The following is a 15,859-nucleotide window of genomic DNA, read 5'->3' on the forward strand; positions in this document are numbered from 1 at the left end:
CTACATCTGTGAGATCCCATAAATATTGGGGGTCTGCTCTGTCGAGCACCTTTGCTTCATCCACTGCAAAAGGCGTGATTTCTATGTGGTTATCCATTTCAACTCGACTTCCCATTCCAAGGCCTCCTCTACTGCACATTCAGGTTGGAGGAGCAACACTTCATGTTCCATCTGGTAGCCAACCTGGTGGCCTGAATACTGATTACTCTAACCTCTGCTAATTCCCCTTTTCTCTTTTTTTTCCCATTCTCCATTCTGGTTCCTCTCTTGCCCCTTCTCCTCCCAGTTCTCACTTCATCCCCCTCCCCCACCCACCCACCTTCCCACTCACCTGATTTTACTTATTACCTACCAGCTTGTATTTTCCCTCCCCCCACCTTTTTATTCTGGCTTCTGCCCCCTTCATTTCCAGACTTGATGAAGGGCCTCGGCCCAAAACATCAACTGTTTATTCCTCTCCATAGACGCTACCTGGCTTGCTGAGCTCCTCCAGCACTTTGTGTGCTCAAGACTTCCAACATCTGCAAAATCTCTTGTTCAAAGTTCAAAGTAAATTTATTTTCAAAGCACATATATGTCACCATATACAACCCAGAAATTCATTTTCTTGCAGGCATACTTAATAAATCCAAGCACCACAATAAAATCATTGAAAGGCCACCCTCAAAAGAGTGGGCAAATAAACAATGTGCAAAATACAACGAGCTGTGCAAATACAAAAATAAATCAATAATAATACAAAATAAATGAACAATAATTCTCAGGAATAGGAGATGAAGAGTCCTTGAAAGAGAGTCTATAGGTTGTGGGAACAGTTCAGTGATGGAGCAAGTGAAGTTGAGTGATCCACTCCGATTCAGGGGGAATAGCTGATCCTGAATCTGCTGGTGTGAGTCCTGAGCCTCCTGTACCTTCTTCCTGACGCCTGCAGTGAGAAGAGAGCAGGTGGTGGTGGTGGGGGGCAAGAGAAGATGGCTGCTGCTTTCCTGTGACAGTGCTCCACATAGATGTGCTGCATGGAGGGGAGGGCTTTGCCCGTGATGGACTTTATACCTTCATATTATGCCACTATATCTATAAACGATAATGAATCCATGAATTGTCATACTTGGCTGGGTCTGGGTCAGCAGGGCATGACAATTCCAATGAAAACCTGCTATATTCCAGTGTTGAAGCTATGGCTGGTAATTCTGATCTTTGCTGAGGGTTTCTAGGACCATCACTCTTTTGGAATATTGGATGATTTTCTGGTACATGCATTTGCTTCTTATTCTGCACAATACCACACAGATTTTGAAGACTTAAAATACTTTTTAATAGGCACTTCAGTAGTTGGGACTGTGCTGTCTTACCCAGGAAGCAAATAAATCTGGTGGGACCAGTCTCTCATCTCATAACCAGTGGATAGCAATGTGAAAAAGGCATTTTAAAGTAGTTCCCCGAGAGAACATTAATTCATAGTTTCTTCAGAAACAGGCACTGACGAGTGATTTACAGAAACAAAAAGCATTCTTGCCTGAAGTTGAGGATGAGTCTCATTTTTATATCAGGATAAGAGTTTAACAAAACCACATTTGGCCAGGAAAGCATAAGGCAAGACCCAGCGCCTGAAGTAAAATAATATTCCATTATGTCAGCCATAATAACCATTAGAAAAATGAGCAGAGTCTTCAGAAACACAATATTTAGATTGAAGATGTGAGAGTGCTAGAAAGGTTGCAGAGAGGATTCACTGGGATATTGCCTGAGATGCACGGTTTCAGTTGTGTGAAGAAACTGGATAGTTAGGTCTGTTTTCCCTGGAGTAAAACAGGTTAAGGAGTCATGATTGAGGTCTATTAAATTTAAAAGGGTGTAGATTGGGTAGACTTTTCACTAAACTATATCAGAGACAGATGAAACTAGAAGATATAAGGGTTTATTCCACATTATATCTCAATAAATAAAAAAATAAATATATTTAGGGCAAGATACACAAGAAAGTGACAAGTAAACTGGAACACAGTGCCTGCGTGTGTCACTAATGTCATTTAACAAATATTTAAACAAATGCTTAAGTCATCAGGCACAGAAGGCCAAGGCCCACTGGTGGAACATGGGTGGCCACTGGCTGGTGCTCATGAGGTGAACCAATTGGCCTGTTTCCCTTCTGAATGACTCTGTAACTTACTGGTGCAAAATTATACAAGGATTTGATTGCAACTAAAACTAAATTAGTTATCCCAAGTAATAACTCCACACAAAGATTTTAAGAGTTATTTATTCTTAATTTGGTTAAATTGTTCATTCCTATATGAAAGATGACAAACACAACATAGCTTTTCTTAGCATGGATGTGAACTTAAATTTCTGAAAATAAAAGACATTGATAACCTATTAAATAATCACTTCTCCAAAGGTGATTGTGAGTTTAGATCTTAAAGCTGATAATTACTCAGCTCCAGTAATTCCAGATGTGAGTGCATTTCTGAACTTAGTTGATGTGTGAGCATGAAGTAGTACTGCTTTAATTTTGGACTGGTGCAAAAGTATATGTATTTAACTTCTTAAATGTGTTTTCATCAGGAATTCATTTTCAAAATGCACTGTAAAGAAAAACATTATGTTTTTAGGAAAAACAGAGATTTCCATTGTAGGCAATTTGTCAACTATTTTATTAAGTTGGTTCTAATCTGTACCCTGCAATTCATTGGTTCATGTAGTAGGAGTCGTAATTAGTAACAATGATCAGCAGAAATTACCTTCATTAGGAATAGACTAATTTCAATATGTTACAGCACCACAAACTATGCTCTATTAATAAATAAAATACATTACTCTCCTTTTCCAGTTTGGCTGAATCTGCCTATTTTATACACACTTATTCACAGAATATAGCTAAAACACAGCACCTGAGTCAATTGTAATGCAGACTCAAACAATGAAATATACCAACAAAAATTCAATTGCACCATTTTGCCCGATGTCAGTTACACAGTTCCTATCTCAGATGGTTGACAGCCTGGGATGTGGTATATTCATCCCCAAGTACAATGCTGGTTAGTGCAGTAATGACGAAGTTTCACTTGCATTTGTTACGCTGGACCAGTCCACTGTGTGGAAGAATGGGTGCGATTTGATGTCTTCAACACCTGACACACTGGCACCAAGTCTCTCACTGGGATTATACTGCAAAAGCTGAAGATAGATAAAATTATGAGATACATCCCTCGTCTGAAATTATTATCCAGACACAATTTAAGCAAACAGTGCATTTATAATAATTTTCCTGATCCTGCTCATCACTTAAAACAAACTACACATCCTTTCATTTATCAAACATCTAGCTCCAATAACCTCAAAACTCATTAGTTCAACAACTTCTGTTGTCATTCTTAACCATGGTGGAAAAGGTCGTGCAGGGGAGTTAGGTGGGTACATTAGGTTCCAAAACAATTCCTCACCTGCCAGTGCTTTAATTGAAGCCACTGTCATATTTACAATGCACTCAGTTAGGAACAGAAAGCACAATTTACATCTATCATCTTGGATCCTTACGCATCATCCATCATGAAAAATTCTCAAACTGGTAATACATACAACAATCATCAGCTTATTCTCCTTCACAAATCCAGAAGATCTGCCAAAGTTACTCCCACCCCATTCCTCCCTAAACCTATTCCTTTTACAAATAATTTGCAGCCGAATTGAAGCCCAAAGGTCAACTGGAGGTCCAGATTGAAGCCCAGAGGTTTGGATCAAAGCACGAATACCAACTGGAGGTCCAGATCGAAACCTGAAGCACAATTGGAAGTCCAGAAGTTGAGGCATAATGGTTGGAGCCCCACATCTGAGACTCTCTGCGAGTCCGCTGGATGGGTCAGGACCCAGTGTTTGCAAATCCAGAGTCAGCTGGCTGGACGACAAAGATGGCTAGTCCTGGGGTTAGAGGACAGTGTATTTGAGTTGGTGGGTGGATGGGAGGGAGAAATGGGACTTGTTTCACAGTTTTTGCTCCGTTGCTTGGTATGTTCTGTTATCTTGTGTTCTGTGTTGCTCTGCTGAGCATTGTGGCCATGCCGTGTTGGTGTTGAAATGTGTGGTGACACATGCCAGCTGCCCCCAGCTCATCCTAGGCTACTCAAATCACAAACAAGAGAAAATCTGCAGATGCTGGAAATGCAAGCAACACACACAAAATGCTGGAGGAACTCAGCAGGCCAGGCAGCATCTATGGAAAAAAGCACAGTTGATATTTCAAGCGAAACCCTTTGGCAGGACTGGAGGAAAAAAGCTGAGGAGTAGATTTGAAAGGTGGGGGGGGAGCACCAGAGGAGGCGATGGGCGGGCAAGGGGATAAAATGAGAGAGGGAAGAGGGGATGGGAAATGGTGAAGGTGGGCATTACTGGAAGTTTGAGAAATCAATGTTCATGCCATCAGGTTGGAGGCTACCCAAACGGAATATAAGGTGTTGTTCCTCCAACCTAAGTGTGGCCTCATCACAACAGTGGGGGTGGGATGGCCGTATCAGAATAGGAATGTGCAGTGGAATTAAAATACATGGCCACTGGGAGATTCTGCCTGCTTTGGTGGACAGAGAATAGAAGCTTGGCAAAGCAGTCTCCCAATCAACGATCCCTCCCTACTGATCTCCCTCCTGACACTTACCCTTGCAAGCGGAACAAGTGCTGCACCTGCCCCTAACACCTCCTCCCTCACCACCACTCAGGGCTCCAAACAGTCCTTCCAGGTGAGGCAACACTTCACCTGTGAGTCTGTTGGGGTCATAAACTGTGTTTGGTGCTCCTGGTGTGGCTTCGGTGAGATCCAATATAGATTGGGAGACCGCTTCTTTTTACCTTAGATGCTGCCTGGCCTGCTGAGTTCCTCCAGCATTTTGTGTGTGTTGTTCATTCTAGGGTATGTTGGTCTTTAACGCAAATGACACATTTCACTGTATGTTTCGATGTAGATGTGGTAATAAATGTGAATCTGGATCAGTTTGGATAATTCATCATAATATCTTAGACTGGTTACAGGAGAAGGCCGCTCATTCCATTGAGCACTGTGTCTTTACTAGCTTCTAACATTACAACTCACTTGTACTATCTGCCGCTGGACCCCTTCCTTGTAGACTTGAAAATATTTATTCACCATATAATTATTCAACTCCCTTGTGAACGCCACAATGGAATGTGCCTCTGATCATCTGCTGGCAGTGCACTCCAAATGCACTCACGAAAAAGTTCATTCTCACGAGCACTACATCTGTGGTATTCAGATCTTGAGCCCTCCAACAGAGAGGATCAGCCTCCCTCTTTCCACGCTGTCTAGACTTCTCACTGTACTTACTGGTCAAATCTCCCCTCAATCTTTTCTTTAAAGTAAACCACCCCACAATCTTCCCTTACAATTATAGTATTTAAGTACCCAGAAACCATTCTCGAATGTCTTCTCTGGATCCCCACACACCCTTCACACAACATGGCAACAGAAGTGCATGCAATACTCTACTAATAAAGACTTGATGAAGAATGCTAATATTAACTGAATATTCAACATATCCTGCGACTTTCTGCACACATAACACCAGGCCAGTGCACTCCTGAACTCTTTTTAGAATAAAATCTCTTTTTTCTAGATAGTCTCTCTTCATTCTTCCTACTCCATATTTCTACACATTAAACTCATCTGCTTTGCTTCTGGCCATTTCACCAACCAGTCTATATCTCACTGCAATCCATTACGATCCTCCACACCAGCCAGGTTTTGTGTCGAGCATAAACATCGAAATTGTGCATTAACTTGACCTTGCCTTAGCAGACATTACAGACATTTATTGCAGATATCAGAATGTACTATTTAAAAACAATCTTTCAGTCACCCACTTCCACCCTCATTTTGTTCTATACTCATTAGCATTTTCCCCTGTTTCTGTGGAGGTCCAGTCATCACTATATTGGAGGTTTTATCAACTTGTGGATTACTATAATTACAAGCACTTCATACCCTACTACATTAAACTCAACTCAAATACTTAATTATATGCAGTGTTATAAGCAAACAATTCAGAGATTAGCCATGATCATACATCAAATTATAACCAATTCCACTCAAGACCAAGTAGGATTTTTGCAACCTTCTCTGGGGATAAACATTTTCACTCTTGTTATTTTGCTAAATTGTTTAAATTAATATTAAAATAAGGAAGAAAGCAATTTATTCTTCTTAAATATTTACTTAAGTTTATAATAAATCATATTCAAAGCATTCAAAGATTTACGCATTCCAAAATACTATACAAGAATTTTTTTAAGAATTGGAAAAATTCAAAAATTGTGATTTTTGTGATTACATCCATACATTTAAATACTAAAATTAAAGTAGAACAAACCACAAAGAACTACATAAACACCTGAAAAAAAAATAGGGGTATATCAATGCTTTTTAAAATTTTCATTTCTCCTATAGTAGTTGATTAAGTACAACTTGCTGTACTTGCTAAATAAACTCAGTTATTTGTATGTTTTACCAGTAGAAGAGTAGTCAAGAATGTCATATCTGTTGCATTCCAGTATGGAATTCACTTTATTTCAGGCAGGTATACATAAGAAATATCCTTCACTTACCCAAGACAGAGAAACAATACTTTCAACATGCCACAATGATTCTTAGACATAAAGCTTTTGCGCAAGAGTTAAGAATTAAATTTGCCTTGCACGCTCATAGCAGAAAATTGGGTTAATCAAAATCATCCTCACGTCAACCATCCACTAAGATATGGTCACTAACACACATCATCTGATCTAAATAATAAGAACAATTTTGTTTGATGTTCAGATAGAAAATTATAAATGGCATTACTTGAGAGAATTAAATTTCAAAATGTTTCATCGTACAGTCAGTCATGATAGCTTAATTGTCCGAATCAGAAAGCTGTCACTTCAAGTTGCAGACACTTGAGAACAAAATCTGAGATGACATTTCAGTGATGTAATAATAGATTCTGGAAATATGTCTTCAGGATGAAATACTAAAACCAGACACCTCTGGGCAGTAAGGTGGAAAAAAAACTAAAGTTATGTGTTGGTTTGAAGAAAAATTGGTGGAGTTTGCTCCTAGAAAATTGTTAACTTCAACTAACAATCACTACCACTGTAGATACCACAGGACTTTGCTGCACGTCAGTTATCAACAGTGTTTAGCTGCACTACAGAAGGGCCCTGCTTCAAAAGTACTTCATTGCATATCATGCATTAGAAGAGATCCTTGAGTTTGCACAAGAAAATTATTCCATGCTTCAAAGGGGGGTGTTAAACTGGTCATGTGTTGTATATGAATTCTCTGCAGGAGAATCCCATTGTGTATAAGTCCTAAAGAACCTAACACAATAGAACTCTATAGTGGAGACAATCCCACGAAGTGCATACAAACGTCTTCACTTCACTCAATCAATTGGAGAGTGAATGGGAAGGGGGGAGGATTGAAAAATCTCTGGGGGAGGAAGGAGGAACAGTGAGAAGGATTGCTTGTGCACCTGACCACATCCATAAAACAAGTCTGGCTGGTTTCTTTCAACTTGAACTATGCATTAAACAACCAATCACCCCTTGGTAATAAATTTTATTGCAAGAAAATATAAGCATTTTATTTTAGATAGAATTTTTAGAAATAATCTAAAAAAGGAAAACAATCTAATATTCAGTTTCTCTATCCTGTGTCCAAAGTAAAATACACTAACATTTCAACAAGGCATCATTCACTCCACCTCCAAATACTTGTCACTGAATAATTAAGGTCAATTATAGCTCCTTTTTCTCTTGCCAAGCGAGACCTACTATTGGTCACAGGCTGCACATTGATTACTGATGACTCAATTCAACAATGTTATGTATCCTAAAGGGGTCGTTTTCTGAATAACTGGTATGTGATTATTGATAATATTGCTGAGCTCGGACAGTGTCTTTCTATCTTATGTACATACATACAACACGACTGGAAAAAAAAGTCCACTACTACTGTCGAGTTGAAGGTTAGTTTTATTATGGTCCAAACTCCAATTTCCTAAAACAAAAAAATTCCAAACAACAACATTGCGAAATTTGGTTAGGCATAACTCAGTTCCACTGAGCCCTAATGGAAGCTCACAGGACTGAATTTGTAGCTAGTTTCTCAAAACTTGTCGAGTATTTTTATAATTTTTTTCATTCTGCTGTATTCCAAGCTTGGATTTTGGGGGACATAAAAGTCAGCGTTGATCATTACCTCAGAAACATAAGAAACAGAAGGCATAGTCAGCTTTTATCTTGCCTGCTCTTTGATTCAATGTGGTGATGCTGGTGTTTTCGCTTGGCACTGTTTTCCAGTACTAACATTCCTTAATCTAACAGTAACAATGTCCCTTAATCTAATGGGCTCTGCGTCAAACATACTCAGCTAGTGACCCTCTGCAGGGCTCCTGGGTAAATAAGTTATTTTATAATTGAATGGCTGACCCCCTAAGACACTATCTACTGCCTACATCACCTGAACCAGAGGAATCATCATTCCAAAGCTATACAATCAAGACCCATAAGAATTTTGTGTGTTACACCCTAAAAATAATGGTCAGATTCTTACTCCTCTACAACAGGGATAAATACAATTACTTTAGGGAACATGCTCTCAGTATAACTACATAAGAAAATTTTTGTTAGAATAGGCAATTACCTGTTGTACCACAGATCTAGCTTCCTTTGATATGTGATCTGGCAGGTTTAGAGCTGTGTGTGTATTTATTCCAGCTGGATGGCACTGAAACAGAGGCTGTAACAAAGAAAATCAATTGCCATCATCAAGCATTATTTTAACATACAAACATGTGAATATACAATCTCATTCATAACCATGTTATACTCACTTTACCAGTCAAGAGTTCAAATAAAATTGCACCGAGACTCCACCAGTCACAAGCCTCAGTTTCTTCTGCTATCCCACCAATCTCTGTAGAAAAAAATTAATATATAGTTTAATCTAGAGCTTTAATTCAGTTGCAAAAATCTAATCAGTAATGAGCATGTTCCTTGATGTCACATCCTAGATTTTCCAGATGACTTCTGTGCCAGCCAGCAGTTTCACAACTGGACGGTCTTAGAATTGTAGAAAAACCATGACTCACTAAGAATCAATCTGGTGAACTTTCTCTGTACTACCTCTTGAGCAAATATTTCTTTACTTGGACAGGGTGACCAGACCTGTATACAATGGTCCTGAAGAAGAGTCTCAGCCCAAAATGGCTACTATCTATTCCTGCCTATAGATATTGCCTGGCCTGCTGAGTTCCTCTAGCATTCTGTGTTGCTTTGGATTTCCAGCATCTGCAGTCTTTCTGATGTTTACAATATACGAGATGCAGTTTCATTGGGGTTCTACATAACTATGGTATGATATCTTGTACTCAAATTCGACATTAAGCCAACATACAGTATGATAATGAGCCACTTGGCCGACTGAGTTCACACCAACTATCAAAAACCTACTTAAGCTAATCCTATCCTAACCCATTCTCTCCACAGTCACATCAGCTACATCTGTTTATGCACAAGATTTCAGACCCATTTCTCTGAGCTACATGAGGAAGCCAGAGTGCCAGAGGAAAAGCACATGGAGAACGTGAAAACTCCACGCACATGGGACCAGAGTTCAGGATCCGGCCTAGGTTGGCGAAGCTGTGAGGTAGACAACAGTGCCACAGTGAGCTTTCTTCTGCACTGTGCTGATGAAAAGTCATCGAACCGAAACATTAACTGCTTCATACTGCATTTCCAGTATGTGCTGACTTTATTTCAGATGTGCACTATCCTAAGCCATACACACAAATTCCCTTCATCTCGGCCCAAAACATCAACTGTTTACTCATTTCCATGGATGCGGCCTGACCTGCTGAGTTCCTCCAGCATTTTGTGAGTGTGTGTGTTGCTTTGGATTTCCAGCACCTGCAGATTTTCTTGTTGTTTGTGCACTGTCCTGTTTTTGTACTTCTACAAAATGCATTATACTTTATTATAAAACTACAGATTTGATTACTTAATTGATTAAATTTAAATTCCAGTCGCCCATAACCTGGAACTTCAAACTCTATCAACTGTATTCTGGATTATTAGTCCAGGTTTTTATGTTTTGATCCAATAGTGCCAACACTATAATCCTAAATCCTTAGGAACAGTACAACTGGAAAATGTTGGAGAGCAGCATGACTTTGCCTAACTGAATGGATGAACAGAAATCTGAGACTGTGACCCCAAAATAGTTGACATATAATAGTGTACAGGTCAACAGTGTGAGGAGTTGAGTATCCTATGAACACCACTCCATTAGGAGCAACAACTTCAGAGGTATACCTCAAAAAATTACAATACATTTTAGCAACTGATGAAATTCTACTATTCCTGTCCTTGATTCTGATAGTTATTTTAACATTCATAATTTGTGACTAAAAGAGCAGGCAATGCATGAGGTAGTTAGCAGGTGGCATGCTTGATCACATCATGGGATGGAGCCATACTAATCTTAAGTACAGGCAGTTCCCGGATTACGAACGAGTTCCGTTCCTGAATCCATCTTTAAGTCGGAACAGGTACATCCAGTATTATTTAGCGTCAGTTAGTCAAACGTTTGTCTTAGTATATAGTATATATTTTACCTTTCTATGCATATAAAACACGAGAAACGTATGTATTTCAATAATTAAACCACTGCGTTGCTTAGTAATAATTGTAGCTTTCATCAGGGCAGGGCGTTTCACATGCTCCATTATTCTCACTTTACCCTTTAAAATTGTTCCGATCATTGACCAACTGTAGCCTAACTCTTTTCCAAAGACCGATGGCATTTCACCTCTTTCCGATCGCTTTATTTCCACTTTATTTTCAATCATAATCGTTCTCCGTCAACAGAACAGAAACACTGCGGTCCTAAAGTCCACCTACAGTGAGACAGATTAAATGGGACAAGTGGGGACAGTGCTGACGGGAAAAGGGGGGTCAGGGTGAACCTTGCTAAGAAAAATTTAAGCCAAATACAAAGTTACACACTCAACATAGTGTTAACCGCAACGTGATCAGACTTAAAATGGCGGATGCCGAAGAATTTTTAATATAATAGGCTTTATGGCAGGCCAATCATAAGTACGAGTTGTTCGTAAGTCGGACGTTCGTAACTCGGGGACTGCCTGTAATTAAATAAATCTGATTCAGACCAAAATTCACAGCCAGATTCACTTCTTGGAAGCCGGTCTTAAGGCCTTGAAACTCCCACCCTCAGACCACTTTAGCATTTGGGAAATCCTACCGGAGTCTGGCAAAGGACTCTGGGCAATGATCAGGGTTTCGCTGCAGGTGTATACCTGTGGACCCAGAAAGAGTTCAGAAACAGGTGAATTCCTGAAACTGATCCTTTGTCTTTTCTGTCCGGTAGGTTTCCACCGCAGAGCACCAGACAACACAGGACTCCTTTTGCTCAAACCTTTAAAGATGGTAGAGATGGAATTAAAGCCTTAAATATTGAATGAAATAGTTTTTAATGAGTGACCCATTCCCATCAATCTGAAATATTAGCTGTTTCTCTACAGACAGATGCAGGATGACCTGCTGAGTATTTCTGGCAGTTTCTCCTTTTTTATCAGGTTAAATCTAAAGTCCGATATCATTTTTTTTAAATCAGGAAATGCTTTGACAGAGTGGATGTGGAGAAGATGTACCTATGGTGGTGGAGTCTAAGACACAGTCTCAGAGTAGAGGGGCATCCTTTTAGAATGGAGATGAGGAGGATTTTCTTTAGCCAGAGAGTGGTGAATCAGTGGAATCCGTTGCCATTGGCAGCTGTGGAAGCCAAGTCATTGAATACATTTAAGGCAGGGGTTGACAGATTCTCGATTAGAACCTACGAGGGGTGATTGATAGGTTCTTGGCCTAAGGTAGGAGGAGTCAATTTTAGAAAATCTAGCTCATTTATTTTTCAACATAGTCCCCTCCTACATTTACACACTCAGTCCAGCGGTCGTGGAGCATACCGATCTTGGACCTCCAGACAGTGTCCACAGCAGGGGTGATTGATAATTTTGTGGCCTAAGGTAGAAGGAGATGAGTTGTACAGCTCTCGTTACATGCACATGCAGCTCAACTCTTTGGGTGATAATGCAGAAAGTTTGAAGTGAATAACTCATCTCTTTCTACCTTAGGCCACGAACTTATCAATCACCCCGATGAGTTATTAACTTCAAACTTTCAGCATTATCACCCAAAGAGTTGAACTGCATTTGCATGTAATGAGAGCTGTATAACTCATCTCTTTCTACCTTAGGCCACGAACTTATCAATCACCCCTGCTGTGGACACTGTCTGGAGGTCCAAGATCGGTATGCTCCACGACCGCTGGACTGAGTGTGTAAATGTAGGAGGGGACTATGTTGAAAAATAAATGTGCTACATTTTCTAAAATTGACTCCTTCTACCTTAGGGCACGAACTTATCAATCACCCCTCGTAGAGCATAGAAATCTACAGCTCATTACAGGCCCTTTGGCCCACAATGTTGTGCCGACCATGTAACCTACTATCAAAACTACCTAAAATTTCCCTAGTGCCTAGCTCTCTATTTTTCAAAGCTCCATGTACCTATCTAAGAGGCTCTTAAAAGATCCTATTGTATTTGCTTCCACCACCACCGCCGGCAGCCCATTTCACACACCCACCACTCTCTGTGTGAAAAACTTATCCTCAACACCCCCTCGGTACCTATTTCCAATGCCCCTCGAGCTACCCATTTCAGCCCTGGGAAAAAGCCTCTGGTTATCCACATGATACACCTCTATCAGGTCACCTCTCATTCTCCATCACTCCATGATGAAAAGGACAAGTTCACTCAACTTACTCTCATAAGGTATAGTCCCCAATCCTGGCAACATCCTTGGAAAATCTCCTCTGCACTCTCTCTCTATAGTATCCTTCCTGTAGTGAGGTGACCAAAACTGAACACAGTACTCCAAGTGGGGTCTGACCAAGGTCTTATATGGTGGCATCCGTCAGTCTCGAGAGACCATGGATCTGTGCCTGGAGTTTCCAGGGCGCAGGCCTGGGCAGGGTTGTATGGGAGACCGGCAGTTGCCCAAGATGCAGGCCTTCCCCTCTCCACGCCACCGATGTTGTCCAAGGGAAGGGCACTAGGACCCACGCAGCTTGGCACCGGTGACGTCGCAGAGCAATGTGTAGTTAAGTGCCTTGCTCAAGGACACAAACACGCTGCCTCAGCTGAGGCTCGAACCAGCGACCTTCAGGTTACTAGTCTGATGCCTTGCCCACTAGGCCACTCGCCAACACAAGGTCTTATATAGCTGTAACATTACTTCACGGCTCTTGAACTCATCAATGATTGATGAATGCCAACACACTTTATGCCTTCTTAACAACACTGTCGACCTGCGCAGCAGTTTTGAGTGTCCTATGGACACAGAACAGAAGGTCTCTCAGATTCTCCACACTGCCAAGAGTCTTACCATTAATATTATATTCTGTCTTCATATTTGACCAACCAAAATGAACCAGCTCACACTTAACTAGGTTCAAGTTCATCTGCCACTTCTCAGCCCAGTTCTGCATCCTATCGATGCCCTGCTGTAACGTTTGATAACCCTCCAGACTATCCACAACCTTTGTGTCATCAGCAAACTTACTAATCCATCCCTCCACTTCCTCATCCAGGTCATTTATAAAAATCAAAAAGAGGAGGGGTCCCAGAACAAATCCCTGTGGAACACCACGGGTCACCAACCTCCATGTAGAATACGAACTATCTACAACCACCTTTACCTTCTGTGGGCAAGCCAATTCTGATCCACAAAGCAAGGTCTCCTTGGATCCCATGCTTCCTTTCTTTCTGAAGGAGCCTTGCATGGGAAACCTAATCAAGTGCCTTACTGAAATCCATATACACTCCATCAACTGCTCTACCTTCATCAATGTGTTTTGTTACAAAGAATTCAATCAGGCTCGTAAGGCATGACCTACCCTTAACAAAGCCATGCTGACTATCCCTAATCAGATTATGTCTCTCCAAATGCTCATAAATCCTGCCTCTCAGGATCTTCTGCAACAACTTGCCCACCACTGAAGTCAGACTCACTGGTCTATAACTTCCTTGGTTATCTCTACTCCCTTTCTTGAACAAGGGAACAACATTTGCAACAATTACTCAGGGCCTGAAGAGATACAGGGAGAAAGCCGAAGATTAGGGCTGAAGGGGAAATGGATCAGCCATGATGAAATGGTGGAGCAGACATGATGGGCCATGTGGCCGAATTCTGCTCCTGTAACTTATGGTCTTATTATCTGGAGATTCATTAAAACAGGAACTGCTTAAATTTCAACAGCCCAGGGAGTTTAAACAAACATATGACAACAGAAATAGGAAAAGACCACTCTGCCCCTCAAGCTGCCTTGTCATTCAATATCGTCATAGTCATTCAACTTATGTCAATTATTCATCAACTGCAGCTCTATAATCTTTTAAAGATGTCTCTACTACCTCTTCAATGATTTATCCTCTCTAGCCCTTTGGGGAAAGAATTTCAGAGATTCACTACTCCCTGCATGATGTTCCTCAATTTTACATTACCTTCCCCTCCCCCAATCGTGCAACAATGTGCTCTCGTTCGAAGTTCCCCAACTAACAGAAACATCTTACGTCTACCCTGTCATTGCACCCAAGGATCTTTTACAATTCTTTAAGTTTATTGCTCATTCTTCCAAAATTCAAAAAAGGTCTCATTTCTGTAGCCTCTCGTAACATTGTTCACTCCTTGCGTTTTGCATTATTAGATATTATAAAAACAAGCTCATTGGCAGGTGGGCCTCCTTTGTTGGATATGAACAACCATACCTATCATGCCCAATAAAGGTGGCATCGACACATATTACTTCAACTGTATGTACGATAAGTTTACTCATACTGCTATGAACAAAGGAGTTGGCTGTGGATTACCGGAGGAATGGAGACAGGCTAACCCCTAGTGACATCAATGGATCTGGGGCTGAGAGGGTAAACACCTTTATGTTCCTCGGCATCCACATCACTGAGGACCTCATGTGGTCTGCACATACTGGCTGTGTGGTGAAAAAGGCACAACAGTGCCTCTTTCACCTCAGACGGTTGAGGAAGTTTGGTATGGGCCTCCAAATCCTAAGAACTTTCTACAGGGGCACAACTGACAGCATCCTAGCTGGCTGCATCACTGCCTGGTATGGGAACTGTACCTCCTTTAATCTCAAGACTCTGCAGAGAATGGTGCAGATAGCCCAGTGCATCTGTAGTTGTGAACTTCCCATGATTCAGGACATTTATAAGGACAGGTGTGTAAAAAGGGCCCGTAGGATCATTGGGGACCCAAGTCACCTCAACCAGAATCTATTCTAGTTGCTACCATCCAGGAAGTTGTACCGCAGCATAAAAGCCAGGACCAACAGGCTCTGGGACAGCTTCTCCCACCAGGTCATCAGACTGATGAACTCACACTGATTTGAGTCTACTCTATACTACATTGACTGTTCTAGTTATTAAAAATTACTATGATTGCACATTGCACATTTAACGGAGACATAACGTAAAGGTTTTTACTCCCCGTGCATGTGAAGGATGTAAGAAATGTCAATTCAATACACATTTACTTGCAGGAGGCAAGGGTCTCCCATACACCACCAAAATCACTATTGGCTTTATGAAACAAACTCAACACAAATAATTTTAATTTATATTCATTTTGATGACAAAACATCATTTAATTCTTGATTAATATTGAATTCTCAAAAGCGAAACTAGCCAACGTTTCGCTGTAGAACTGGCATTTTGA

General features: G+C 40.8%; 1 protein-coding gene across 2 annotated transcripts in view; it reads right to left on the reverse strand.

Moving 5' to 3' along the window:
• Positions 1–2,242: 2,242 nt before the first annotated feature.
• The window catches only part of rps6kc1 (ribosomal protein S6 kinase polypeptide 1), a 146,588-nt gene continuing 132,971 nt past the window's right edge, over positions 2,243–15,859 (reverse strand). For both annotated transcript variants that reach the window (XM_073050861.1, XM_073050862.1), the window contains 3 exons: positions 8,880–8,962; positions 8,690–8,785; positions 2,243–3,177 (listed from right to left, as the gene is read on the reverse strand). In XM_073050861.1, coding sequence (XP_072906962.1) covers positions 3,040–3,177; positions 8,690–8,785; positions 8,880–8,962 — 317 coding nt within the window. In that variant the 3' untranslated portion in view covers positions 2,243–3,039. The remainder of the gene's footprint in view (positions 3,178–8,689; positions 8,786–8,879; positions 8,963–15,859) is intronic.

The sequence above is a fragment of the Hemitrygon akajei genome, chromosome 7 (assembly GCF_048418815.1).
Source record: "Hemitrygon akajei chromosome 7, sHemAka1.3, whole genome shotgun sequence".
Lineage (NCBI taxonomy): Eukaryota > Metazoa > Chordata > Chondrichthyes > Myliobatiformes > Dasyatidae > Hemitrygon > Hemitrygon akajei.